The sequence below is a fragment of the Punctularia strigosozonata genome (assembly GCF_000264995.1).
Source record: "Punctularia strigosozonata HHB-11173 SS5 unplaced genomic scaffold PUNSTscaffold_12, whole genome shotgun sequence".
Lineage (NCBI taxonomy): Eukaryota > Fungi > Basidiomycota > Agaricomycetes > Corticiales > Punctulariaceae > Punctularia > Punctularia strigosozonata.
The window spans coordinates 62,624-88,796 of NW_006767444.1; the positions used below are offsets into that span (position 1 = coordinate 62,624).

At 54.8% G+C, this 26,173-nt stretch overlaps 9 protein-coding genes and 1 non-coding gene across 10 annotated transcripts; 5 read left to right on the forward strand and 5 right to left on the reverse strand.

The window, feature by feature from the left end:
* Window positions 1–470: 470 nt before the first annotated feature.
* PUNSTDRAFT_21655 (uncharacterized protein) lies at window positions 471–950 on the reverse strand (the record flags this gene model as incomplete). Its single annotated transcript, XM_007386778.1, has 1 exon — window positions 471–950. A coding segment is annotated over one exon (480 nt), but the record flags the coding sequence as incomplete, so codon positions are not given.
* A 2,006-nt stretch (window positions 951–2,956) lies between these two features.
* Window positions 2,957–4,022, reverse strand: PUNSTDRAFT_145620 (uncharacterized protein; the record flags this gene model as incomplete). The annotated part of the gene is made up of 3 exons (XM_007386779.1): window positions 3,960–4,022; window positions 3,318–3,904; window positions 2,957–3,257 (listed from the first exon to the last, which is right to left on the reverse strand). The coding sequence occupies exons 2-3, from the start codon at window positions 3,368–3,370 to the stop codon at window positions 2,957–2,959; spliced, it is 354 nt and encodes a 117-aa protein (XP_007386841.1). The 5' UTR covers window positions 3,371–3,904; window positions 3,960–4,022.
* Window positions 4,023–5,753: 1,731 nt separating this feature from the next.
* Window positions 5,754–5,850, reverse strand: PUNSTDRAFT_t89. The gene has a single exon. It is a non-coding gene; the product is annotated as a tRNA-Leu (tRNA).
* A 133-nt stretch (window positions 5,851–5,983) lies between these two features.
* PUNSTDRAFT_145621 (uncharacterized protein) lies at window positions 5,984–7,557 on the reverse strand (the record flags this gene model as incomplete). The annotated part of the gene is made up of 9 exons (XM_007386780.1): window positions 5,984–6,307; window positions 6,361–6,484; window positions 6,539–6,618; window positions 6,678–6,808; window positions 6,863–6,994; window positions 7,062–7,125; window positions 7,186–7,331; window positions 7,394–7,426; window positions 7,494–7,557. The coding sequence occupies 9 exons, from the start codon at window positions 7,555–7,557 to the stop codon at window positions 5,984–5,986; spliced, it is 1,098 nt and encodes a 365-aa protein (XP_007386842.1).
* A 1,508-nt stretch (window positions 7,558–9,065) lies between these two features.
* PUNSTDRAFT_46542 (uncharacterized protein) lies at window positions 9,066–10,686 on the forward strand (the record flags this gene model as incomplete). Its single annotated transcript, XM_007386781.1, has 3 exons — window positions 9,066–9,239; window positions 9,329–9,466; window positions 9,526–10,686. The coding sequence occupies 3 exons, from the start codon at window positions 9,066–9,068 to the stop codon at window positions 10,684–10,686; spliced, it is 1,473 nt and encodes a 490-aa protein (XP_007386843.1).
* A 173-nt stretch (window positions 10,687–10,859) lies between these two features.
* PUNSTDRAFT_91208 (uncharacterized protein) lies at window positions 10,860–12,519 on the reverse strand. Its single transcript, XM_007386782.1, has 4 exons — window positions 12,164–12,519; window positions 11,935–12,108; window positions 11,648–11,868; window positions 10,860–11,582 (listed from the first exon to the last, which is right to left on the reverse strand). Exons 1-4 carry the CDS (start codon window positions 12,342–12,344, stop codon window positions 10,908–10,910), a joined length of 1,251 nt encoding a protein of 416 aa, XP_007386844.1. The 5' UTR covers window positions 12,345–12,519; the 3' UTR covers window positions 10,860–10,907.
* A 3,107-nt stretch (window positions 12,520–15,626) lies between these two features.
* Window positions 15,627–17,041, forward strand: PUNSTDRAFT_91210 (TLD-domain-containing protein). Its single transcript, XM_007386783.1, has 5 exons — window positions 15,627–16,154; window positions 16,219–16,442; window positions 16,502–16,606; window positions 16,669–16,810; window positions 16,882–17,041. The coding sequence occupies exons 1-5, from the start codon at window positions 15,735–15,737 to the stop codon at window positions 16,897–16,899; spliced, it is 909 nt and encodes a 302-aa protein (XP_007386845.1). The 5' UTR covers window positions 15,627–15,734; the 3' UTR covers window positions 16,900–17,041.
* Window positions 17,042–18,505: 1,464 nt separating this feature from the next.
* PUNSTDRAFT_115632 (uncharacterized protein) lies at window positions 18,506–19,225 on the forward strand (the record flags this gene model as incomplete). Its single annotated transcript, XM_007386784.1, has 4 exons — window positions 18,506–18,662; window positions 18,719–18,903; window positions 18,954–19,105; window positions 19,156–19,225. The coding sequence occupies 4 exons, from the start codon at window positions 18,506–18,508 to the stop codon at window positions 19,223–19,225; spliced, it is 564 nt and encodes a 187-aa protein (XP_007386846.1).
* A 2,618-nt stretch (window positions 19,226–21,843) lies between these two features.
* On the forward strand, window positions 21,844–22,566 carry PUNSTDRAFT_137154 (uncharacterized protein; the record flags this gene model as incomplete). Its single annotated transcript, XM_007386785.1, has 4 exons — window positions 21,844–22,000; window positions 22,059–22,243; window positions 22,294–22,445; window positions 22,497–22,566. The coding sequence occupies 4 exons, from the start codon at window positions 21,844–21,846 to the stop codon at window positions 22,564–22,566; spliced, it is 564 nt and encodes a 187-aa protein (XP_007386847.1).
* An 846-nt stretch (window positions 22,567–23,412) lies between these two features.
* Window positions 23,413–25,809, forward strand: PUNSTDRAFT_54587 (MFS general substrate transporter). Its single transcript, XM_007386786.1, has 12 exons — window positions 23,413–23,953; window positions 24,012–24,158; window positions 24,206–24,227; window positions 24,301–24,313; window positions 24,367–24,438; window positions 24,490–24,539; window positions 24,604–24,756; window positions 24,857–25,113; window positions 25,169–25,249; window positions 25,303–25,436; window positions 25,502–25,575; window positions 25,636–25,809. Exons 1-12 carry the CDS (start codon window positions 23,428–23,430, stop codon window positions 25,703–25,705), a joined length of 1,599 nt encoding a protein of 532 aa, XP_007386848.1. The 5' UTR covers window positions 23,413–23,427; the 3' UTR covers window positions 25,706–25,809.
* Window positions 25,810–26,173: the final 364 nt, after the last annotated feature.

Consider the following 26,173-nt stretch of genomic DNA (forward strand, 5'->3'; position numbering starts at 1 on the left):
GGGGGAAATACACATACCTGTCGCACAAGGCAGGGAGGCAACTGAGAGAACAATTCTGGGTTGCTCCCTGGTGCGACAGGCGACTATATAGTAGATGAGTAATCCATCAACGCAACGAAAGATGGTCCAATGAGAGAAGGGGAGGGTCCTCGGGCGCCCGACACGTGACCGGTGGACCGGCCTAGGAAGGCCGGTCGAGTGCGGAGGCCCTAGGAGCACCGAGCGACGGAACGAAATAGGGGAGATGCCAAAAGGAGGGCGCGGGAAGCCTAGGAGGGCGCGGGAGAGCCCGACCGAATAGGGAGACGGAAGTATTAGGGGAAATGAACGAAATGGGACAGAAGCGGAAGCAGAAAAAGAGAACAATGAGACATGAGGCGAGTGTGGGAGCCGTGCCCTGACAGCTTGGTTTCACGAGAGTTGAGGGTGTGACGGGGGGAGCTATTCCCAGTGTGGCCAACTCCGAGCTCACTGAGCCATGCAAGCTTGAGGTCGGCATATCCCTCGACATCCGTGAGTAGCAAGTCGCGTCGTTGCGCGACACGGGTTCGGACTGCTTTATCATAGCAAATGACGCGGTTGTGGAGAGATGGGATGATTGTGGAGAATAGACGGAGGACAGACTGTCCATAGCCATGAAGCTCGGAGGTGCGCCAAGGGAAGACGAAGGTGATGGCGGCGACATACTGTTCCCAAGCAATCGTCCACTCTCCGTGTGTCCTGACAATCTTTGCAGGCGCGGCAGCTCCGACGGCAATTTCGATTTCCCCAATCTTCTCGGTTTGCTTGTCGTTGAAGGCAATGGAGAATGTTCCGGATAGGACTCTGTCAAAGTCAACGGGCCGGCCTTTGAGGATGTTATCCCACTCGGCATCTGGGAACTGCGGGCACCGAGGCGAGTTGACAAGGAGGCGCTTCGCAAGTTTATAATCCTTGGCGAAGTTGAGGAGGGTCTCCTGGGTCTGTCGCAGTGTCGTTGGGAGCATGATGGAGGTGTCGTTCTGGACCCAGGGCAGGCTTGCCGCGTCCAGCTTAACGCCGGCGAGCAACTCGTCGACCTCTTCTTCAACGGTGCGTTGTTTCTTTCGACTAGGTCCGTCGTCTCGAGTCTCCGCTTCGGAGTTTGTCTCGTGGTCTCGGTCGACTGACTCGCCGCTGACTGATCCCTCAGGTTGCCCGATATCTTGCGCCCTCTTTCGCTGCATGCTGACCCGGTCAAGCATTTCGAGGTACGCATTGAAGGCGGATCGGTGAGTCTCTGTAGCAGACCCGGCTTCGCTGGCTGGGAAAAGCAAGTTTCCGATCTGAATGACAGCATCGGCCTTTGTGCTCCCGCTGGTTCGAAACCGATCGACGACTTCGAGGCAACTCTGCGTAAGCTCTGTGTCGACAGAGGCCGCGTTGGCAACTTGTGGTGAGTCTTCTGTCCCTTCTCTTTCATGCTCAGATGACATAAGTGAGATCAAGGATGATCGATGTTCACGCCGCGAGCGGGATGTAACGAAAATGTATGCTGGGCGAGCAACAGTCGAGGCGTAACTAAAATGTATGCTATACGAGAAAACAGCCTGGTCAGGCCGAGAGGGACACGAAGACGACGAGAAGATTTTACCTGGGCGAGCAACAGTCGAGGCGAGAGGGGCAACGGCAATGTTCCCCGCTCGACCGCTGTTCTATATGCCCAGGCAATCTGAGACAGCGCAGCGGCGCCATTAAGACAGGGGGGAAGACACCCGGTCACTGACCCGCAGGCTATCGGGCCCGTCGAGGTCTCGCGCGGACGGGTGACCGGGGTGCGAGTACTGGCTGAGACATCATTCGACAGCCGCGCGCACTGGGTGTAGTACTCGGCTTGAGTATGGGGCCGGGAGGCGCAGACGTGCATGGTACACTTGTTGATTAGACTCTAGTAAATTACCTTTAAAATCGATGAATCTGACCTCGTAAGCACGTGTCCCCCGGGCAGGCTGCGGATGAACTTCCCCACGGCCCCGAACTTGGGGGTCCCCTCCGACCTGGCCGAACTTACGGTCGTAAAAGTACAGTACGTGGTAGAAACTTATCTTGCCATCATGCGAAGGCGGAGCTTTCAACTGCACAGTCTGATATGACCGCTCTTCTTCCGCTGGGCGCTTTGCCGACCCATTCAAAGACCGCGCCCAAGCCCCCGTACTTGGCAACAATCGGGATATGTATATGGCTATGAACGCCCTAGCATTTGCATTTGTTGCGAAGCTATCGTTGCATCGTCCAGTCCTCTTCCACCTTCCCCTGTCATTATCCCCCTACCTCCTCCGCTAGTCCGGCATCACATGCTACGTATCCTCCAATTACTCACGATACCGGCCCTTGTTGCAGCAGGCACAACTTGCGCCACGAACCAGACCGACTGGTATAGCCAAGAAGTCGGCGAAACACCATGCACAACCTACCAGCGACTGCGTCAGATTTGCGATACCAGCTGTGAGTCTTCGGGTGTCGTTGCATACGAACCCACTCATGCTGACCCAATGGGAATCATAGATCAAGTCGGTGACTTCGCCGATACCACCCCTGGCGACACTTGCGATACAAGCCAGGTGCAGGACTGCTGTTGCAACTCCGTCTCGTGGGCGCTCTCAATGCTCTGTTTCAAGTGCGATATTTTTCGTGCATGCATTCGAATCCAGCTTTCAACGAGCTGCCTGACCTCTGATCTGATTCAGCTGTCAGAAAGCGCCAGACGCATCTTCGGCTCCAAACGGCATAGACGCGGGCGTGGGCGGCTACCAGCAGTACCTCGGAAGTTGTAGCGCATCGGCGGTCGATCAGACCCTGCCTGCTAATGTTCAAGACGCCGTGTGCAGCCAGCAAATTGACATACCAGCTGCATTGTACAGCAGCTTTTGGCTCGATGGCGAATGGCAAGTGCAGTCACATTTCTAATGCTGACGATAGCCTCATCCTTTCCCAGGTTCTATACGTTCTCGAGAGAATCTATACAAGCAGACTTCTCGTCCAATCCCGCTCCCAACTTCTCGCGTTGTCCAAATGTCACTTCGACGAGCGCACAAACCTCGTCTGGTAGTCCCACCTCCTCACACACCGCTTCGTCGTCCACGTCTACGTCTTCTTCCTCGTCTTTCTCCTCGAGTACATCTCTTGCATCGACGACTGTTGCCCACCAAGACTCCAAGATCAATGTAGGCGCCATCGTTGGTGGCTCGGTCGCGGGAACCATTGTTTCACTGGCTATCGTGGCGGTCGGCATCTTCTTCCTGTGCAGACGAATTAAGCGACGCAGACGCAGGGTCAGCTTACTCCCGACGCAAGCTGACGAAGTCGAAACACCCATCATGTCGCCGTACATGATCTCTTCGACCGCGGTCATGGCGGGCCCAACCAAGTTGATTACGCAGGAGTCGGAGATGCCCCCACCGTATTCCGGGCCACGGTCTGAGACAACCCTTACATCTTCTTCACCGGCATCTCCGGATATTGCGCCAGCGAGTCCAAGAGTTCCGGAGAAGCGGAGAAGAAGATAGTAGACCGAATGATCGTCTTGTGCCCTGACACGGATATGGGTCTGGCAGAACGAGCCTTTTGTTGACGGCGGATCGTCAGACGTAACTTTACGGCTTCTTGATGGACCACATGGGCGGATGTCATGCAGTTTATCGTTACACCGAGCTAAGCACTACGCGAATTACAGCAGAATACACCTCCCATGCACTTAAAGACTTCCCCAAACGCACTCCGGTAGGATTGCGCTGCTGTCGGGCTAAGCTATGATCACGGGCAGCTGGATGCCGGCCAATGACGACGCCACTCCCACAAGCAAGTGTCACAACTGAGCAAGTCATGCACGTCCCATTCACGACGGCGCGCAAGTGTCTTCGTGGACAATGCGTGGTTCACGCCGTCCCTAGACGCCGGTCGTGAGCAACGCAGGCTCGTAAAACGCGCGCCGGGCTACTCACAACGTCACCCAGTATATGTCTGCCTGGCGATGCGTGGTGCATAGACCATGTACACTGCCGGAATCGTTCATCGATGTCCACGGCGCGGTCCCGCTGACTGGCGTTAAGTTGGAATCCAGGAAAAAGAGGCAGCCATCTTTGTCCACTTCATCTGCTCGACAGATCCGTCCGATGTAGCATCGACGAGTCACGGTCGACGGGCCTGCAATCGGCGTATACCCATTTGAAATGTCATTTGCCTCCACCCATCGCGAATGAGCTAGCCCTCTCCATGGTGCCACGAAGCGTGCGCAATGAGAATCGCCGTGATACAGTCTAGGGGAAGGGAGGGGATTCCAATAGTGGTCATTGTATCCAAGGAAATTGTCCACTGTTCGCCCAGCCCCAACTCGGCCGTCCTCGGTAAGATCAGACTCTGAGGCGAAGGAGAGTGCGTCAAAGTCGAACTGGTCGTGATAAGGCGTGGATGTATCGCGGTGTGACGCGGACTCCATTGAGACTCCCGCATGCAGTGGAATGTCAAACAGACCACGAGATATTGCTCCTTCAGACCTGCGCTAACTGATCTCCGCGCACCATCTTCCGGAGCTGTGAGCCGAGCGACCAACAGCCATGTCTTCATTATTGGAGCTGGCATTGATTTGTAGCCAAGCGAAGACTGTGCGATCCCGCCTGGACTTCATGCTAACTCCAGAATTCCAGAAGCACGAACTCAAGCACGTACCAAAGCGCGTCCACGATAAAGCTCTCTGTGTACATAGCACAGTTTGATTATAATCCCGAACGACGAGGTGCTAGCAAGTTGGAGTCAGAGAGGTTTACGAACGAGAAGTACGCGCGGGACCCAGCTTTGGATGACGCCACATACGTCCGATAAACGTCCATTCTAGAGACGTTCAGAGCAGAGCGTGATGATGGAGTTCGAGCAACGGGGAATAGATAATGAAAAGGCTGTAATGTCAATAAAAACTGCCTGAAGCCAACGCCGGCTCTTCTTGCTGCGGAGACCGTGAATCGAAACGCGTAATTCTTATGGCATATGAGTGTCGTGGTTGGTACGATGCATGAAGAAGCATGGGTTTGAGGTCCTGATATTTGTGCAGCACCGGTCCTGTGTTGTGTTGTTTCTTCCGTACATGTCATGCTGTTCGATAAGAACTGCGGACAGCCATGCAGCGGGAAAATCGCGGGTTCTGGTGCACGGCAAGGCCCACGATACCTGCAACCGCGATCATTCGGTAAGAGATCCTGAGGTGAAAAATCGACATTCCAATGGCACGCTGTCGACTGCACGAGTGGCGTACGTGCAGCGCAGCAACCGGCTGTTCCGCTACCGGGACCTCGTCGGCAATATACCTACCTACCTACCAAGATCTGTATGGGACGTTGTTGCCCGAAGACATGTACAGGAGTGCGAGCCTCGTCGACCGTACAATGGGAAACATCATCCCGAAGTGACCTGCGAAAGACTCAGGTGACACGTGTACACGCACAGAACATACGCAGGTCTTACATTGACTTGAGAACTGGAGCGCGATATTACTGCACCGGCGAGATCTTCGTCTAGACCTGACGAAAAACTGTCTCGTGGGAATAGATAGAGGCGCAGCAGCGGGGGGGAAACAGCCAGTGAAGTCGAAGTCAAGAGTACGAAGGTACAGCTTCCCATGAAAATTGACCGTCGCGACCCCTCATGCTTGCTCATTGCCCAGAGCGCATAGACTGAGACGAGGCTTGAGGACATGCCTTGAATTTAGGCTGACGCAAGCCTGAAGAAAAACCGTTGAAAACGTCTGACAACTGTGAGATTCGAACTCACGCCCCGAAACCGAGACTAGCAATCAAGAACGAGCCTGAAGCTAGCGCCTTAGACCAACTCGGCCAAGTTGCCTTACCCCAAACAAACCGCAGTCCATATATAGTCAATATAGGACTACAGGGGACCCAACCAAGACGCATTCATATTCTACAACGTACATATAGTACATACATACAAGATGATCTCCACGCAGTAAACGATGTCATCAGAAACCCATCCTCTCGTCGAAGTCTACCGAGCTCAACTTGACGGGCTCCGGGTCGAAGGGATGAAACGCCCCAGCTTGGTGGTCTTCGGCACCCGCCTCGTTATCGTGTATGAGTATGGGCCGATCCTGCGCTTCAGCAGTGGCGTTGTCCTGAAGCTTTGGTGCTGCAGAGAGAACGAGAACCGGACCCTCAGCAAGGGTTGCGCTCCCATCGCTCCCACCGGACGTATGCATCGTCCCTGCTTGTCCTCGTCCGAACCGCAAGGTGGTCATTTGCGTTCTGTCTTCTTCCATCTCAGAGTTGTAGTAATGCTGCCGCACCTGTGAATGCATCAGTAAAGCGAGCGTACACAGCACCCGTTAAGCACCCTTACACTGATCATGAGCCGGTTAGCAAACACTGCAGAGACAGCGAAGCTGAACCCCGTCGCCAATTCGTTCAACGTGATCCGATTGATCCACCATAAGATTTGGTTCAGAAGGTAGATCCCGAATATACTAGGTAACTGTCAGCGTAACCGACACGTCTCGGTGACAGAGGTGAGATCGCACCCCATAAAGTACAGTACACTCTCCCGGCTGAGCGACCGCATAAGCGGGCCTCCTATGCCAGTTTTGTAGTTTTCATACGCCTGCCGATAAATCCATTCGTGATAGGTTCCACCGAGTCACGTCGCATGGTGCAGCGTACCTTATACATGGCTAGGCCCATCAAAATCGCCTCAATGGACAGTATCGCAGTCCAGTAGAATGCGATCCAATGCAGATGAGGTGGGTCCGCATCCGCACAGATACGGAGGCCAGGGAAAGGGTTGTTTTCACCTTACATGAAATCAAGATAATTTCGATATCATGTCGAGTTGCTACTGTGCTCACCGACTTGACCTGGCTTCGTCGTGCCGAATATGACGCCGATTGCGATCACTTCGCATGTCTCGAGGAAGACGAGTAAGGCAAGGATGTAATGTGATGACCGGTACATTGCATATAGCCGCATCTCGAGGATGACTGTGATCGGATTATATAGTGCCACGCGTGAGGCACTCGAGTGGGATCAACGGAAGCCGCGACTCACTATGCGTCGTGACAACTTGCAGGGACGCTCCGGTGTTCTGCCAGTGAAAGAAACGGTTGCATAACTACGACATGCTCAAGGTCAGTTTACGAATGAGGCCCGGCAACAAAGTGTTCGTCCTCACGTCGTACGTGGCATGTTCTTGCATGAACACGCTGGCGTTCCCGATGTTGAAGCCAAGGCTGTAGACCCGACTCCACAGGAAGATAGCCTTCCCCAATGACCATCTTTTCTTCCAGAACAGCTCGACTTCGACCGAGAACTGGAGCACTGGGTAAGGATGGTACATCTCGCATCAGCCGGTCGATAAGACGATACAAAGCGAGACTCACGATACTCATACAGAATCAGGGCAGCAGCAGAAACTGCGTATACGGATTAGTCCCCGCGAAACGTCTAGCGGGGCTGGATTGGCCCATGGCATCAACATACGCTGGCAATATCGTTCCCATCGCGCTTGCCAGTACCCGTTCAAGACATCGAAGTCGAGGTCCATAAGGCAAGGGACTCCTCGCAGACACCACGTTCCTTGTCACGTTATAAGATCTTGCCGATTACTGCGACTGATGGCGGCGTCGAAGATTTGGCGGACTCAGACAAACTCGGATGAGACAGGCGAGCGGGATCCGCGGGGCATGGAGGTGCCGGAGTAGTTGAAAGACACGCGAAGGTCGGAACACATATACCGCCCGCGCGACCATTTAAATAGCTTGTTTTCCGCAGAGACCCCTGGAAGGGATGGAGTAATGCCAGTGATATGGGGAACCCCAGGTACAGCCGCCCATGAAAGTCACCGGGAGGAGATATTGGAATGTCGAATATAACCAGGAATAGCGACGAGTGCGGGGAGGAGAAACAGCATCTGAGCCATATTTGGTTTGGTCAATGGTTCGCGATAAGAGGTTGTCGGCAGATACGTACTCATTCGCACGCCCGGCGCGCGTGCTTTGAAATTTGAATTTTGAGGTGTCTCAACCAACTCGTGAGGAATACTTTTTCTAAAGCGCGATATAGACTTCATGCAGGAGAGCGTACCGTATGGAAACCTCGGGAACTGGGCGCAAGTGTTTGAGGGCGTCTTCAGAGCAACTGCAAGCATCTTGAGCTGTTCTCGCCTCAAGTTGCGGTGCTGTGGTCAAACGGGCGCATATGATTCCCGAAGTCAAGACTGAACCTGACAGTAACCTGAGATGGATTGTATGTAGTCTCCCCAATCAGACTCGAGATGCGCAGTGTCGTTCGCACGCATTGTGTGCATCATCGCAGATCCCTGTGGCGACCCACGCATACCTTCGATGTTTGTCTTGCCAGCTGTTCCAGATAGCTGCGGCACATGTCTTGGCGAAGCAGGAACTAGTTCCAGTGCCTTTTTGCACCAATCTGACCGTTTCGAGAGAGAGATATTCGAGGCGGATGTGCACCGCCACGCTCACAACCCGCCGACCACCAACGCTTTGTCCTTTCTCCCTCCCCCCACTGACGCTCTCTGATTCACGCGCACAATCAGTGACAGTGTTCTCCAAGCTACCTATGGATGTATCAGTGTATCTGGTAATCGAACGTTCTTCCGCGCCATCGTTTGCAGGTTAACCAATATTGCGCTGCTCGAGACGACTTTGCTAGATAAAAGTCCGCACGCGCAACATGCATGAAGCGGTCCAATTTTCCAGCTCACGTCTTTCGACAGACCCAGTAGCAAGAATCCTCGCTCAGTGAAGCTTTGAAATTCGGAAGCTTGAAGTCGATGCTCTAGAGCGTACGCCACCACTCGTGAACGCGCTCCAACGCTGTGCCCGAAGATGACATCACCCACGCTGTTGGCTCTGCTCGCGTTACGCACTCCATCTTGGCGTCATGCTACCATTTCCAGGCGCCAAACCATGCATATAAGCCGGCGCGGGGGAGGGAAGGTAGCACCTCTACTTTTATGACCACGACCGCCCGACCATCATACGATATAGTCCCTGTCTCACCACTCTATCGACCAACTCATTCAACCTCGCAATGGCTGCACCCAACATTTCGATGCCTCCTCCAGGCACCCCGGCTCAGGAATGGGCGTCGCAGACGATTTCTCAAGCGACCGAGTCGGAACGGCCGATTGCACACGGCGAAAACAGCATGCCCTCTGTAGGCACCGCACAGCAAGCAACCGGCACAGGCTCGTCCGGCATTGTGGTTGGTACTCTCTAAAAGGCTCAGGGTGAGAGGCTGACCTAAGGATCTTTCAGCCACTAACCGACGCGTCCACATACGATCCTTCCCAGCCTGCGACCCGGACTGACGCGAAGTACGCCGAAGCGACAACTCATGCTGCGCCTCCCGCGCAGCCGCAGACCCCCGGAACGGATTTCCCTGGCTCGTATCCCTCTTCGGGCCTGACGCCCGCAGACGAGAAGGCGAACGTAAGTTGAATGTTGAGCATCAGTCATGAGTGACGCCACTCATAAACCTTCGCCTGCAGTTCTCCGCGGTATCGAACGCATGGGCTCCCATCCAGGACTCGCTCGGAAAAGCCGCCCAGACCGCTGCGTCGTACCTCCCCGCCGGCGTCGCCGACACTATTAACCAATACGTCCCGGGTGCCGCCCCGAGCACCGCCCAAGCGTCCGCCAATGACGCTACACACACCACCTCTTACCCATCAAAGGAAATCGCTGGTCATCTCCCTGGCGAGCACGTCGGTGGAGTCGGAGCGCTCCCAGGCGCGATAACTGAGTCAGCAGTATCGAAGCTCCCCGATGAACGTATCCCCGGTGAGGCGGGCAGCGGTACCGCGACCACCCAAGCACAGACTGCGCTCGAGACTGCCAGGCAGAAGCTCGCCGAAACCGGAATCGCTGCTTCCGCAACCGCCGGAGCTGCTGCAGGTACAGTAGTCGGCGTTGCTCAGGGCGCGAAGGACAAAGTTACGGGCACAGTAGCCAGCGCTACCAGTACCGGCACGACCACCACCGCCATCGCCCCCGCTACGTCTCTCCCCACGGACGAGGTTGCAGGCCAGGGCGAGTACGAGCGCTCGTCAGGCGCGGGCAAGCTTCCGGGTACTATTGCCGAGACAGGTGTGGCCGTCCTCCCGCAGGAGAAGGTGTTGCTCCCGACGAGTGAGACCGAGGGCGCGTACCCGGGCGAGAAAACCTCTGGCGTCGGCCCGCTTCCGGGTCGCGTAGGAGAAGAAGGCGTTGCGAAAGCGCCGGGCGAGTACAATACCACCCTGCACTCGGGCGCGGCCAAGCTCGACGGCGTGTCGTTACCAACTACGGAAACGGAGGGCGTACGCCCGAGCGAGAAGACGGCGGGTGTGGGGGCGTTGCCGGGGCGCGTCGACGAGCAGGGCGTGGCTAAGTTGCCAGACGAGAGTGCGCCGACGAAGAAGACGGAGGCGGTGAAGCAGAAGGTGGAGAAGGCCGCGGCTGTCGCGCCGGGCAAGGCGAACGGGACGGCTCCGCTCGACACCACGTCGACTACTAGCGCGCCTTCGGCGTCGTCCGGCGAAGCTTCGCCGCATAAATCTGGATTCATGAGCAAGATCAAGGGCGAGGTGAAGATCTTGTCGGGCAAGCTTGGTCGGAATCACGACAAGGTTGAGGAAGGGAAACAGTTGAAGGCTGGTACTGTGCAATAAGCGACGGAAATCGGGAACCGCAAACGAGATTTGTATAGTACTGTATCACTACGTGTAATTTTTGGGGAATGAATCACGTCGATATCCTTCAACCTTTAGGTAGACCACTGAATTTGACGAGCTATCGGAGCCCGCAGTAGCGTCAAGCACGGAAAATGAAACGATACATTGCGGGCAAATTAATCTAACATTGTCTACGTGTGTAGGTATGCATAAGTGAATTAGGTGCGGTACTCCCTCGCGTCCTCCAACCCCTTCCTGATCCCCTCGAAACTCGGCAACCGCTCTGCCCTCGTCCGCTCGACCTCGGCGCCGAGCGCCTGCTCCCACCACCGCTCGCTCTCCGACACCTCGCGCCAGCCGCCGGAGAGGAACTTGCGGAAGTCGCGCAGCTTGAGCGGGTGCGGCCGCAGCGCGCGCACGGTGGTCCAGTGCGGCGGCGGGTTAGCCAGCGAGTAGCTGCCGATTTCGACTTCTTTGGTGGAGGAGGAGGGAGGAGCGTGCGAAAAGCCCTCGGCGGCGAGCGCGAGCGCGGGCGGGACGGTGATCCGCCCGATCTTGAAGCAGATGGCGGAGACGGCGATACAGTGGAGTGTCGCGCCGTCGGGTTCGGGCGTGGCCGCGGGTGCGCGAGCGGTCGGTGCAGGAGAGGAAGAGTAGGCGGCGTTCGCGGCCGGGTTCGGGGTGACGCTCCCTGGTGTGGCGGACGGGCTGGACTCGGCTTCGAGGGGTTCAGCGGGGGTGTGCAGCATCGGCACGTTCTCGTGCAGCTCAGATTCGCTGTCGGATTTGCCAGTGGATTGCAGGGTGGCGCGGACTTGGGCGGCGGAGGGCATGGCTTGGGGTTTCTTGGACTTGTTCTTCGGATGAGAGACGAATCGCGCGACGATGTACAACTGTTAGGGAGCGGCTTGGGATAAGGGAGACTGCGCTGGACGGGATCGTGCTACGGAACACGCACCCATTTCTTATCCCAGCTGCCGATACTCAGGCGCACTTCGAAGTTGGCAAAGATGGGGACCTCGCGGATGAACTGGTGGTGCGTCGCGCCTAGCGGCATCCACCCGCCGGCGCGGAAGAAGGTGGGGCAGGTCGCGAGCGCCGCTTTGAGGCGAGCTTGGTCCAAGATCTTCGGATAACAGGAGTTGCTCAGGTGCATGTTGTAGTCGCAGTCCTCCGGACCTGATAAATCACAATATCACGGTAAGGAATCCGCACATACTGCTTGCTGGGACGGGATGCACTCACCGGCCCACGCTTGATGCCTAACCTCGAGCTCGAATGGGCTCTTGCCCACCGGCATCAGCTTCTCCAACCATTCCTCTTTCGCTTGTAGCTTCTCTTCGGGAGACTTGAAGAGGGTCTTGAGGACCAGGAGGTACCACTGATATCGCAACTTGAATACGGGGGCAAAGACGCGGACTGAACGGCGTCAATCTTCTGTCGCATGCGCACACGGACTGCTCAGACGACTCACAGTGCCAACTGAGTGGTATAGCCCGTATGTTGACGAGCAGCAACAGCCCAAGCGCGTACTTCAGCACGCTGAACAGGAGAGACATGGCCCGCGGCAGACGCACGTCCAGTCGACTCAGGATAACGCGAAGAGCTTGCAAATGAGGTCGCCGAGCGACGGCCGAAGATGACGTTCCAGCCATCTTTATATTGTCTCTCTTGAAATGTTTGTACCACAAATGTTGGGGAGGCGCTATCGGGTCCCTCCGGTCCAGTCGTCGCCCGAGCCGGTGATGTCGGTTCTGCGGATTATTCAGAGCTGATGGCGGCGCTTCGCCTACCGCTGTCGCTGCCGTTCACTGGTTGAAGACAGTGTGGACGGTGTGGAGGAGGAGGAAGATAAGTATAGGGCGGACAGCTCCGTATTTTGTGAAACTGTGCGCTCATGATGGGTTGAAGAGGCTGTGGGTTTCACGTGTTATTGGATAACAGTCTTCCGAAGTGCTCGGCGGGCACGACGATATGCATGTGTTTTACTCGTAATCTTATCGTACCGTAAAGCATTGCATCTGGTATGATCTTGGAATCTCGGCGTATATAAATCAACCAGACAGATTCTGAGGCAACGTATCGAGGATGACGAACTCAACCTCACGATTGGACAAGTATTATTATCGCAGTCCATACGGAATTGATGATGCGCACCTTCGATCTGTCGTGTAATCAATCGTATACGCCTTCTTTTGGCGGAAGTCCATCAGGTCGATACTCACCCATGCACCGCAGTCCAGGCGCTGTAAGACGATCAGCTCCGAAAGTCTTACATGCATGCCTAAGATACTTTTCCTTGTCGGAGGTTGTAGGATGAGGGTCCGGAAATCGCGTCGATAATTGTGGTAACATGTAACTGCAGCATTCCCCGGTGAGCATATGAAGACCATCAGAAAGATGTTTGTGCGGATCCAGTCCTTGTTTGTTGAAGAACAGTGGTAGTTCTGTATCCCATGCATTGCTAGAGGACGAGCGGAGTGTCCAGTGCCAGGAGTGATCCAAATATAAACGCATTTCACACGATGTTACAGCCACATTACGGCACCGTGATCCGTCCCGCTGCAGCGCAGCGCAGCGACCGCTGTAATACTCACCTCAACCTTCTGTGCACTGCGCTGCAAATTGGCCGCCAGTCGAGCTTACGTCTACATTGATGACCCTACGTTACCTGCTTCCAATCAGCGTTCAAAAGACGCGTCGTGCACTGAATACGGATCAGCGCCTATGTTGCTCATCAGATGGATCGTTGGACCAGACGATGAGCTAGACAATAGGGGGCCTCAAAGTTGGCGATTATGGGCTGATTATGTGTCCGATTCTGTGTCGATTCTGTGTCGATTCTCGTGTCGCTACACCGCCATAATCCGACTCTCAACTTTGAACCCCCCGCTACATCCCCGGATTCTGTCTGGATTATGAACATGAATCTCCTCCTGCCGACTCGCCGGCATGTCCTTCTGAGCTTGAATACCGAGTTCGGCCGCACGGCCGAGCCTGCGTTTGTGCCCAAGTCGAAGAATGAGCACCTCACCTAAGTCCCGAGGATATTCAGACACCTCTGGGTATACTGACGTTGACATTCCTGTCGGGTGAAGGAAAAATTGTATATTGTCTGGCTGAAACAATGACAGCAGTACTGAGTTACTATATGACCAGGTGCCTTTAGTGGCGACGAGGCGCGACCTCATGGAATACATGGACATAAGGTAGTGTTACATATCAGTACTAAGAACACCATCCCCAACGTCCTCTATGTGCCGTCACTAAGCCGCTCACATTGGGATTCCGCTGGACGGCTGCGATATTGCGCCCAGATTCCCTGAAGCGCGATGACGAGCCATCAGCCCGCAAACCGCAAGGTCAAGCTTGGCCAAAGGCATGTTGATGCGGAAGGCACGTCCGGGAGCGACGCAGGACGGTGATACGATCTTGATCGTGACAAATGAGCGTAAAGATACTACCGGGGGAGAGAGGAACATCTGAGCTACACACATACCGTGCTGATTTACTTGCAACCACCTCCAGCACCATGTGCATTCCAAATCGTATTGTTGAACGACGTAGGTGGTGTTGTACCCACAGGAAAACGTGCCGTCCCGCCAGGCCCGCATTGAATGATTCCCTGCCATCCATGGAGTTCCTTATACGCCGATGAGAACCATGAAGAGGACGAAGAACGTCAATACGACGTGGATGGTCAGGGCCAGAACTATACGGTGATACAACCGGAGAGAGGACGGAAGAACGACGATGCGGCGGGGTTGGTCAGGACGAAGAGGCGAGTGGACATCCCAGACCCGGTGGGAAGGATTCCAAACTCCGATGTAGCGAGAGTCGTAGCAGAATCGGATTATGGGTCGAATCGAGTGTAGCGGCTCTGGAGCCGCTACACTCGATTCGACCATAATCCGCGACCATAATCGACTTTCGAATCCACTCCGTAATCTGTCCCATAATCGCCAACTTTGAGGCCCCCTAATGCCGGCGATGCTTGGTGTGTGGGTTGGTGAGACCCTCGAGATCGACGCCGTGAACAGGGTGGGCCTCGGATTATCAAATATGAGCCTCAGACGTTTAACACACCGGCTTCAGAGCACGTGTACGCTGAGTACAGAGGCTACCTACCCCCACTTGAACCTCGTATCACGGTATCCGTACCGCTTCTCCTTCGTGCGCCGACGCTTGAACTGAGCAGTGAGCGTTCTCTGATTTCATCCCCACTACCACCCTCATTGCATCTGATATAGATGTCAGCACCCTTGAGCTCCATCCCATCACTCATACCTCTTCCTCAAAACCAAATACCGGATCAGGACGAAAACGAGGATCGCTTTGCATCGCTCTTTTCGCCTCCGACGCCTCCGGCATCGCCCCGGGTCGCGCCCATATTCACGAACACACGACCGTACGCGCGGCCGATTCCCCACTCTCGCACGCCCAGCTCTGCCGACTCCGAGTTCGGCTCCTTCGTGTCTGTCCCTGCAACCGAGGATCCTCTGCATGGACTCTCGAACGACGATGCCTTATCATCGACTCAGCCTCCGTTCACGCCTCATACGCTCGAATTCTTCGAGCACTTCACCTCAGAGGCGAAAAGCGCCGCCGAGAAGAACAAGCACAGCGTGCTGGACGAGCTGCTTGCGCACGAGGACGACCCGCTCTTCCTCTCTTCCCAACCTCAACCTCCAGCTCAAATACCATCCCAATCCAATGCCGAGCTGCCTTCTTCCGCCCCACGTGTAGGCGAGAGCACATCCACGACTGCACCGTGGCCAGGCCCGCTGGTAGACTTTGATCTGCTCCAGGGGCAGTCGCGCGAGCCGACGCCGCAGCCTACGCACCGTCACCACCACCACCACCCCTCCCGAGAACACAACTTGAGCTCCCCCGCCCCCGTCCGATCGTCACCGATCGCCATCGACACGCCCCCCACCCGGCCTTCCACGTCCGACCCGCACACCCCGCCCTCTCCTCGCCTTCTCCGCAGCCAGACCGCGACGACGCCGCCGTCAAGCTCATACTCGTCACGCTGGCTGCCCTCCATGCTCACCTCGCGCGCCTACCCCCAAGAAGAGCGCACGCCCGTCAGCGCGCTGTTCGCTAATGCCGTCTCATCCGGATCCAAGACGATCCCACTCGCAATCCCTTCGACATCAAAGTCGATCCCCGCGCCTGCACCCAAAGGCCATCAGCTAATGCACGCCGGATCGTTACCAGTGCTCGGGACAATCGGAAGAGTGGTGGGCGAGTCCCTGGACACGGACGTGAACGTGAAGCACGGAACGCCTTTTGCGGCGCATGCGTTCGTGCCGTCATCGGGTGCGCCCGGGTTTGATGGCGCGCGCTCGTTGAATCCGAAGGGATTCGAATACGACAGTAAGACGGTGGAACGCGCGAGCGTCAATTTGGCGGGCAGGAAGGAGATGACGACGCCCGTGCTTACCGTCGATCTTGCGGACAAGGTGGGTGGATCCTTTCCTCCCATCCATGTCTTGAACTAGGTGACTAATGCAAGATGTATCGTAGATTCGGGCGCATCTGCCGGCGCTGGCACGATTGCCACGGACGTGGAACCTTCTGTATAGTTTAGACCAGCACGGTATCTCGCTCAAGACGCTGTACGCACGGTGTCAGAACCACTTGAAGGGCACTCTGGTTGTCGTTAAGGACTCTGGCGACGCGCTATTCGGCGCATGGATCGGAGACGGCATTCGCGTGTCTCCTGGGGCGTACTACGGCAGCGGCGAATCGTGAGTGGAATCCCTGCTCCCTCATTGTCACTGAGAGTAGATATTGTCGTGCGCCTCAGATTCCTCTGGCGGGTGCGAGGCGGGAACGTTCAGGTTTACAGATGGTCTGGCCGGAACGACTACGTTGCGCTCTGCGAGCAAAAGTTCATCTCGTTCGGTGGAGGGTACGCCATTGAACCCATAAACCCGCATTGCTTGCCCACGCTCACGCATGACGTGTCCTCAGTGACGGTCACTACGGTCTATTCCTCGATGACCAACTCTTTGAGGGGTCCTCCGCACCATGTCCGACCTTCAACAACGAGGCCCTCTGCTCCGACGGCCCGCGCAAGGGGTCCACCGTGAGCTTCGAGTGCGTGGGTGTGGAGGTACGTGGTTGTCCGAGCATCGCACGACGCACGACCGTGGAGCGAGCTTGCTAAAGAAAAACCTCCGATAGGTTTGGGGCATGGGGTAACAGCATACCTCCACACCACCCAATTGTATTATTTCGCCGCGTGTTTGTCTGGGCGTTCCGCCGGCATTTTCGGACGAAGGTTTGCCAGCCTTTGTGCATCACCACTTGTGTATGCTGTTCACACGTACTGCTATAAATCCACCGGATTCTTTCCTCCTCGCGGAAACCTGTCTACGGGGCTGGTTTTGCGTTCGCAAGGTCCCTTGGAGCTTGAAGGTAGTTCGGTGCTGTGGTGAGAGCTCGTGCCTTCGGGTCCACGTGGCAGTGGCCAGGCGTTGTCAAAGGACTGACGTCATCCGCGAGCTGACCACAGATCGCCCTGACAACTGTGCGAACTCATTTGTTTCAGACTCTTCACGAACAAGATGCGAGCGATTGCTAATGCGAGACTTCGCGCATGACTGCAAAATACGGTCAAGCATTAATATCAAACATGATCTTGTTCTCGAACGTTCGTACGCTCTATATCATCTCGCTAATTTTTTGTGCGCCCTAGTATTTCCCCGCGTTGTGGAGCTCAACCGACTTCGAATAACTTCAGTCGCCTTGGAGGCTGAGCCAAATCGTAGTCTGAAGCACGACTAAGCGCGAATTTGCCCCGCCAAACGTAGTTCTGACGACATGTTCCGGACGCAAAAGCCGCTTCTTTGGGCAGAGCTTCCGCGAGCCAGGGACAGCTGTGATTCTCGTTCCAAATACGGACCGGCGGCGCTGGAGGAAGCGTATCCTGGACCTTCCGCCCTCCTCATGCGCTTTCCCTGGTGATGCCCACTTTCATTTCTGACGACTTTCTGATGCTTCCCGTTCAGCTCCACAGATGCAAAAATGCAAATGCAAATAATGTACTGCAACCGGAACAACACGGCTTTGTCCGCGAGTGCTGCGAAACCTCGCCTTCCCCATGTGCGATGAACTGTTTATCCGGGCGTACGCCATCATGTCTGGAGTGTGTGTTCAGTGACCCGTCGGACTTAGCGTGGATGCCTGAGGCCTGGAATTGAATGCTCGCACAGGTCTCGAACTCGCGTGCGCACGGCCGTCGTTCTCGTTGTAACTGGATATTTGGATTCCCGAACGATATGTTTCGGTACGATCCGTCGCAAACAAGCGCCACTCTCGTGCGAACTGCCCCGGTGGTTGGCGCCTCCGATGGCACGTACGAGGCACTGCAGCGCAACCTTCTAATCCACCTGACCCGAGGGAGCGTGTCACTTGGAGTACGTACCTGCGCCCCGCGGCACCCCTCCTCATTCATTCCCGGCTGGCCGCGTTTTTGTTTGGCCTTAGAATTTCCCAAACCACGAAGAAGGGTGGAGCGACGCGAGTGTTCTTCCTCCGGAACCTCCAAAAACTCGGTTCGCGTTTTGGATCTGGATCTTACGTCTCTGAGACTAGGAGGTACGAGCGAACACCGTCGTCTTCTGACATCACTTCGCAGTAATCGTTCGTGCTTCGCAGTTCGATGTCTGACGTAGTGCATTCACCATCGGGATATAAAACGAGAGGGGGATGCAGCCGTTTTGACCAACGCACTGTTCCAGGACGTCAACCAGCGTACCAAAATCCATAGCATCAAACCCCATACACACCTCATCCATCGAATAACATGCAGTTCTCCCGCGTCGTGTCTTTCTTCGTCGTCGTCCTGACGTTCGGCGTTTTCGCCCTCGCGGTCCCGGCGAAGAGGGCTGCCTCTCCGGCCGATATCATCCCGATTCTTACCGACTTGCAGACGGAGATTCTTCCCATCCTCGGTCAGATCAGTGAGTAAGGCTCTTTAACGTATCTGAACCTCACTGATTACGCCTCTCTCGAAAAGACTCGACCGTCGCCAGCGGCAACGCAACCAGTGACTCAATCGCTCCTTTGGTTGGCGAACTCGTAACGGACCTCTCTGCGGCCGCCTCGTCGCTTCAGGGTCTCTCTGCCAAGCGCTCATTGGAGACCATTGAGAAGCGCCAGAGCGATGACGATGTCGCCACCCTGGTCGCATCGATCATCGAGGTATACCATTGATACCACTTATACAAACCTCCTCTAATCATGATCCATAGGACCTCACCGCGGCCTTGGACAACCTCTTGGGTGACGCTGCCTCCATTCCCGACCTCGGCTCGCTCCTGGCCGGCGTGGACACTTCCTTGGATCAGGTGCTTACTGGCCTCGAGACCCTCCTGGCCGGTGTTCTTAACCTTGTCGCTAATCTGTGCGTCTCACCTTGCGTCTTCAAAGAATAAAGACTGATTGCAGTTATAGGCTCGTTGACGTCGCTGGTTTGCTCGAGAGTCTTGCTCTCGGCCTGACCCTCGCTTCGCTCGGCCTCTGAGTGATACCAATACCCGTTCCGTGCGACCGTCTCCAATGTGCCTGAACATTTGTGGAAACTAGCGAGCGATGTAGACACAGGACAGTTCAGACACTGTAGTACCGTGGACTATTGAATAATACTGTATCGTATCACTTTTCAAAACCGTCGGTCAAGAACACGTCCATGATTTTGTGGAACATGCGTTTCATGAACCCGCATTTAACTCACTGGTCCGAGGCCAAAATGCGAAAATGGGTCAGAGGTGGGTTCTGACGTGCAAAGGCCCGCTCAAGATCGGCATGCGGGTTTCAAGCACTATCCTATGGCTAGAAGTTGCGAGTGAGGGCACGCACGACGGTAACTGGGAACGAGCCCGCCTTGGCCTACGGATTGCGTTCGGTTCACCTACGCCCCACCGGCGAGCAAAATTTTTAAACTTGTCACGAGTCATGTTCGCCCGCAGTGAGAAGGCACGTCGTCGTTGTGTATTCGATAGCTTATGACGTAGCCAGTACAAAAACAAGGGTTTGTTTTTCCAAGTTTTGAGTCGTAAGAACACGGAGCATATGAGCAAAAGACTGTGCATCGGACGTTTGAACTTGTTCCGGATTTGGTAGTGTGGTGTAGTGATGTTGATTCCCCGATTTGTCGGGCCGGACTTCGGGTTAGAAAGCAATCGGGTGAGTCAAAAGAACCCCTGTATGTAATCTAGACGATGTACGTAGTCTGTAGACCGAATAATGACCTTGCGAAGCCGATGTTGTGTCAAGGGGTGGATGCGTGGGAAAGGGCAACCGGTCGAAAGATCGGGATGGCGAAGAGGGGCGTCGATTCGTAGCCCTTGTTTCTAGTAGGTGCGTATTTGATACAGGCTTGGCTAAGGGGATTGCGATTTTGAAGCTTTGCTGTGGCGATATCTCGGTATTTACGCGTTTCACACATAGGATCTCAAATGTGCTCTCAAACGGCTTGGGAAAAATAAGATGCTCGGATGATGGTCTATAGCCCTATTTCATAGCTATCAAATTTATCTTCTATAGCCGAAGCTAACTATGTAAGTCCGAGACGATCGAGGAAGAATCAAAGAGGGAGATGAAAATTGAGGATGACATCGCTTCCCCTAAAATGCAAGATCTCATCGAAAGCTCGCCGCCGCCGCTCGCTCTGACGCAGTGACGTCTGCTGTCCCTTATTTGTATTACTTATTACAAGATCTACACCTCTCTGGGAAGCTCCTGCGCTGCTCTAGTAATTCCCAGAGCGTTTCGGGACCGATCGGGGTCATGTGAAATCGTAGAATCGCATGGAATATTCAGGGCAGGGTACCCTACAGACATATAAAATATTATGAGGGTTTTCAGGCGGCGAGAGAGCATGTGGAACATACAGGAATCGGGCGGCGACGCACGACAGGGCTATTGCCTGAAAAGGGCATTCACACGCCCAAATGGGCCACGTGGCAGTGCTGCTCGTTCGGGCGTCGGGACTCGGGAGGCGAGAGGCACGATCTCGCTCGCTGTCTTTCGCGTTCTGGTTCGCTCTTGGACTCTCTCGCACTCGCCACGGACCATTTGATCTATTCTTTGTGGAAACGCTCTCGCGGTGGGACAGGTGGTAGATCCTTCTTGTAAGATAGCTCAGTAACCCGTCGCTTCTTTGCTAAGATTGGCTTTAGTTCCTGCGCAGAGGCATCAATGGACGTTGTAGAGCGTTAACGTATAGATGCACGCGGCTGTACCAGACAGAACTTTGGCCAGAGCATCTTGTGGCTGCTCGAACGTAGTTCTGACGACATCTTTCGGTTGCAAAAGCTTCCTTGGGCGGTGCTTCAACGAGCCTGGGGCAGCTGTGATTCTTCCGTGTCCGGGGAGCTCCGACGGAGGTTCGGGTGTCGGGAGCCTGGCGCTGGCGAGTTCCGAGGCAGTATCGAAACCCGCGTCGAGCGGGTGTGCTGACGAGATTCGGAGGCGTAGCCACCGGCCGAATCTGCAGCTACCCAGGTACCGCTTCGCATCTGTTCGCCTGTCGTCTCTTTGGACAGGTCACGAATCCGTGCGCCGAGCGCGGGGCGGTAGTCAAAGTTAAGTCGAGTCTAGCGATAACGATATAGGCGCGTCGGCTCTACGCGTCCCTTCCCTATCAGGAAATCCGTTGTCGTGGTGGGGGAGTCTCGAGCACCGACGACCTAGGAACGTCACCTTTACGACGAACGGACAACCCACTCCGCATCGGTGGATGGCGCTTCCGATGGCGCATACGAGGCGACCAAAGCGCGACCTTCTTCCCCACGCGTCTGAGTCATCCATACGGCGGCGCCCCTCGTTCATTCCCCGATTGGCCGCGTTCTGTGTCGCCAAAGAATGGAGGAGCGCACGTGTGTTTCTCGCAGGACATCCGCTCACAATTCGGTCTGGTTTTCCACGCATCTGAGACAGGGAGGGTACGAGCGAACACCATTTCGTAGCAATCGTTCTTGCTTCGAAGGTTGGAGGTCTGACGTAGAGCGCTCACTGTTGAGCTATAAAACGAAGGGGTGGTGGAGCCGTTTTTCCCAGCGTACTGTTGCAGGACGTCTACCAGCCCGGCGGACCGAAGTCAAGAGCGCCAACGCCAACGAACCTCATCCATCCAACAACATGCAATTCTCTCGCGTTGTCTCATTTTTCTTCGTCCTCCTGACATTCGGTGTCTTCGCTCTTGCGGTCCCGGCGCAGAGGGCTGCCTCTCCGGCCGATATAATCCCGATTCTCACCAACTTGAAGTCGGAGATTCTCCCCATCCTCAGTCAGATAAGTAAGTAAAATGCTTTAATGTATTTGACCTCTACTGATCATACCTCTATCTCGAAAAGCCTCGACGGTTGCCAGTGGCAACGCTACCAGCGACTCGATAGCCCCTCTAGTCGACGGAATAGTTGCGGACATCCACGCGGCTGCCTCGTCGCTCCAGGGTCTCTCCACCAAGCGCTCATTGGAAACCCTTGAGAAGCGCCAGAGCGTGGACGACGTCGCCACCCTGGTCGCGTCGATCATCGAGGTATATCATCAATACCGTTTCCGCGAAACTCCTCTCACCATGTTCCACAGGACATCACCCCGCCCCTGAACAACCTCTTAGGGGACGCTGCCTCCATCCCCGACCTCGGCTCGCTTCTGGGCGGCATGGATACATCCATGGATGATTTGCTTAATGGCCTTGAGATGCTCCTTCCCGGTATCCTCACCTTCGTCGCTAACTTGTATGTCTCACCTTGATTGTTTCACGAAACCGGAACTGATCGAATCGACAGGCTCATTGACGTCGCCGGTTCGTTAGAGAGCCTTGCTCTTGGCCTGACCCTCTCCAGCCTCGGCCTCTGAGGGCCACCGATAACCGTTCTTCGCGCGGCTCTGTGCCGGAGGACACTAGCGAGCAATATAGATACAGGACACTTCAGACACCGTAGTATCCTGGACTGTTCATTGATGCTGTATTGTATCGCTTTTCGAACCCGCCGGTTGAGTTCCCTTCCGTAAATTTGTGAAACATGGGCTTTCATGAAACCTGGACTCGACGTCCTGGTCTGAATTCACGATGCGAAAGTGGGGCAGAGGTGGGTTTTGACGTGCAAAGACCCAATCAAGACCGAGATGCCGGATTTCAAGGACTACGCAGGCTACAAGTTGAGGATGCGTGCGAAGAAACCCGGAATGAACCCGCGTACTACTTACGTGGGTCCGCGTCCATACGAAGACGAGACATCCCCATTGGAAAGTAAGCCCCCGCCAAAGAGCTAACCTCAATCCCGAAAACAGTACTCGTGCTCGTGATGATGCATAATAGATATGAATTCGAGATGTCTGTGCTTAGTACTAATGCTTAATAACATCCTCGATCGCCCGTGACAAGGGATTATCATTGGTAGATCAACTCATTCGTTCTCTTAGTCAGGAGGGAGCTTCTCGTGTCCTATCAGCAGGACATCCAATGGCACAGTGTGTATGAATGCGGTACTGAGCATGAGCAGTAAAAGTAAGCGGGAGGCTTTGGTGTGTGCGGCGGTACCCCACTTGGGCAAACCATTTTTCAAAGGTGGCTGTGTTCGAGCAGTGAGTAATCCTGCCGGTTAAACCCAACTACCCGCTTCCCCATGGTCCCATTTCGTGCGTATATTGGGACCATATAACTTCTCATGTCGGTCCTCGACCCCGACTTCATCCTCCAGCTTCACGCACTTGACGATGGCAACCAATGCCAATGCGACGACCTCACGAACAGAGATGTCTGAGAAACAAGCGTGCATCAACGCTGATGCGAGGGCGGCCAACTCCGACGACGCGACGGAGGTCGATGCGGAACGGGGAGCCGCGAAGGAGAGCGAGGGCGCGGTACAGAAGGGCGACGTAACTGGGGAAAGCGGGGGGTCGGAAGACCCGTATCTTGTCCACCTCGATGCGTCTGAAGACCCGAAGAAACGTTACAGCTCCTTCCACAAGTGGCTTGCGATCCTCGTCATCGGGTCCGCATCTCTATGCACCACTTGCGCCTCCTCCATACACTCTTTCGCGGAGGCGGGGATGGAGAAGCAGTTTGGCGTTTCGCATGAGGTCGCCATTCTGGGGATCAGCTTGTTTGTCGAAGGACTCGGGATGGGACCCTTGCTCGTAGGACCTCTAAGCGAGATGTACGGTCGAAACATCATCTATCAAGTGTCTTATATCCTCTTCTTTGCCTTCACCTTCCCCGTGGCGTTCACCGATAGCGCAGGTGGGTACCTCTGACCCAATTACCTGCTTTCCTTCGTTGAAAGTACCCTTGCTCGCAGCGGTGTTTCTGGTGTTCAGGTTCATCACTGGTTTCTGTGGATCAGCGTTCTTGAGCGTAGCTGGGGGGAGTGTTGCCGATCTCTTCGATGATGCTCATGTTGCGACACCTATGGCGGTGTACACCATGACACCATTCATAGGACCAGGTGTGTTGTCAATCTGTCCTCAATCTCAACGCTCATCCATTCCGCAGTCCTTGGGCCGTTAATATCGGGGTTAGCATAATTGCTTGGACCCGCATTATCTGCAACTGGGAATGTCACTCATCATTGCATTGGCACTCCACAGATTCATTAACCAGGTATTACCTCTATTCCATCATATCACTCATAGGCTAAAGTAACGGTTTCGCAGAATACGACGTGGCGATGGACATATCGAACAATGCTGATCTGGATCTTTATTGAAATCCTCGGACTATATTTGGTACGTGTCGCCTCCCAATGAACTCATAATCAAATGTCGACCCCTGCACAGCTTATCCCCGAGACCTATGTTCCGGTCCTAGAAGTCCACAAAGCGCGCAAGTGAGATTCCGAGCCCCTGCGTATCTACTGCGATCTTCTGACATGTCGCGCCGGCGTGCTCCAGAATGAGGAAAACTACCGGTGATCAACGTTACTATTCCGCAACTGAACGAAAACGGGCAGAGGGTGCCAGCCTGTTCCACATGATTCTTGTCAGCTGCTACAAACCGTTCGAGCTCATACTGTTTGAGCGGATGGCGCTGCTGATAGATCTGTGGTCAGTCGTTTTTTTTTTTTTTGGTGTGGAGAACCGGGACGGGTTCTCATGTCCGGCGCGTTGACTGTGCGGGTTCATGCGCTGACATAACATCACACAGGTGCGCGCTGATTCTCGGCGTATTGTACCTAGCGTTCCAAGCATTCCCGATCATATTCGAACAGAATCACGGCTTTAGCCCGCAGGAAACTGGATTGAGTTTCTTAGGCATTGGCCTGGGGATGTTCATGGCCCTGGCGTCGCAACCGTACTGGAACCGATGGGCAAAGCGGCGAGCCGTTACGAAGTACGGCGGCGCCGCACCGCCTGAGGAGCGGTTGATTATGGGCATGGCTGGCGCTGTGATAACTCCTATATGTGAGCTGCGGTTAATAGAATACGCATAGATTCTGATCACATCCCTCGATTACAGCCTTGTTCTGGCTGGCGTTTACGACTTACAAATCTGTGCACTGGATTGTGCCTATTATAGCCAGCGTACCATTTGGCATCGGCATGTGTTCATTTTCAACTATTCCATGACGCTCGTGCTGATGCAGCGTCCAGGGATCTACTACATCTTCACATGCTCCTTTACATTTTTGGTTGCAACATACAGACCATACGCAGCGTCGGCGCTTGCGGGAAACTCGTTCCTGAGATCCGCCTTCGCAGCTGTCTTCCCTTTGTTCGCAGTACAGGTAAGCACTGCCATGCCTCTTGTCCCCAAAACATGTGATCCTGAGGCTATATGCGCCGACAATAGATGTATGACACGCTTGGAACAGTGGGAGCGACTGCACTTCTCGCTGGTCTTACCACGCTCATGGCGCCTCTTCCGTGGGTCGTCTGCCCCTCATGCTATCTTCTCCACGTTTTGATGTTGGCTTCCCTCTGCAGATTTGTATTCTATCGGACCGGGGCCCGCATACGACAGAAGTCCCGATTTGTGGTCGGAGCGACATCGTAGAGTCGATATACAGCATCTTGAGGACAGGATTCAACCAACGATCAGTGCTTTCCCTCATTGTAAAATATATTCAGGTAGTACATCATTCTCAGCGTCGATATCCGAGTAAATGTTCCATGTCCGCGTGCTCTCCGCGAGTGGTGCAAAGAAGGAAACTGTCCTGATTACGTTCAGAAACCGTCTCAATTGACCGCCACGATTTGTAAGTGATTACCACGCGATCTTCTGTTCAAATGTGTTGATGAGCAACGTGTGGCAGGGACGTAGTCGCGATCTTCCTGCCCTGTACATGGCGTGCGACGTCAGGCACATTCTCTATTTGATTGCTATGGAGTACTACCGATGGTTTGAACCCCATTGCAAGAAGATTCAGATATGGCACGCCGCGATCACAAACCCGCATGGACGGATACAGCCTATGGGAGACGCATGGGTCCCTAGTGGCGCATCCCTGCGGAAACTACAGAG

Excerpts from the sequence above, each read along its gene's own strand:
- PUNSTDRAFT_91208 (XM_007386782.1), bottom strand. The coding sequence starts at position 12,344 with ATGGCTGGAACGTCATCTTCGGCCGTCGCTCGGCGACCTCATTTGCAA. Across the intron at positions 12,109-12,163 it reads TATACCACTCAGTTGGCACT|TCCGCGTCTTTGCCCCCGTA; the intron begins GTGAGTCGTCTG and ends GACGCCGTTCAG. Across the intron at positions 11,583-11,647 it reads GCAGCTGGGATAAGAAATGG|TTGTACATCGTCGCGCGATT; the intron begins GTGCGTGTTCCG and ends GCTCCCTAACAG.
- PUNSTDRAFT_91210 (XM_007386783.1), top strand. The coding sequence starts at position 15,735 with ATGCTCACCTCGCGCGCCTACCCCCAAGAAGAGCGCACGCCCGTCAGC. Across the intron at positions 16,155-16,218 it reads CCGTCGATCTTGCGGACAAG|ATTCGGGCGCATCTGCCGGC; the intron begins GTGGGTGGATCC and ends GATGTATCGTAG. Across the intron at positions 16,607-16,668 it reads TTCATCTCGTTCGGTGGAGG|TGACGGTCACTACGGTCTAT; the intron begins GTACGCCATTGA and ends ACGTGTCCTCAG.
- PUNSTDRAFT_54587 (XM_007386786.1), top strand. The coding sequence starts at position 23,428 with ATGGCAACCAATGCCAATGCGACGACCTCACGAACAGAGATGTCTGAG. Across the intron at positions 23,954-24,011 it reads GGCGTTCACCGATAGCGCAG|CGGTGTTTCTGGTGTTCAGG; the intron begins GTGGGTACCTCT and ends CCTTGCTCGCAG. Across the intron at positions 25,114-25,168 it reads CGCTGTGATAACTCCTATAT|CCTTGTTCTGGCTGGCGTTT; the intron begins GTGAGCTGCGGT and ends CCTCGATTACAG.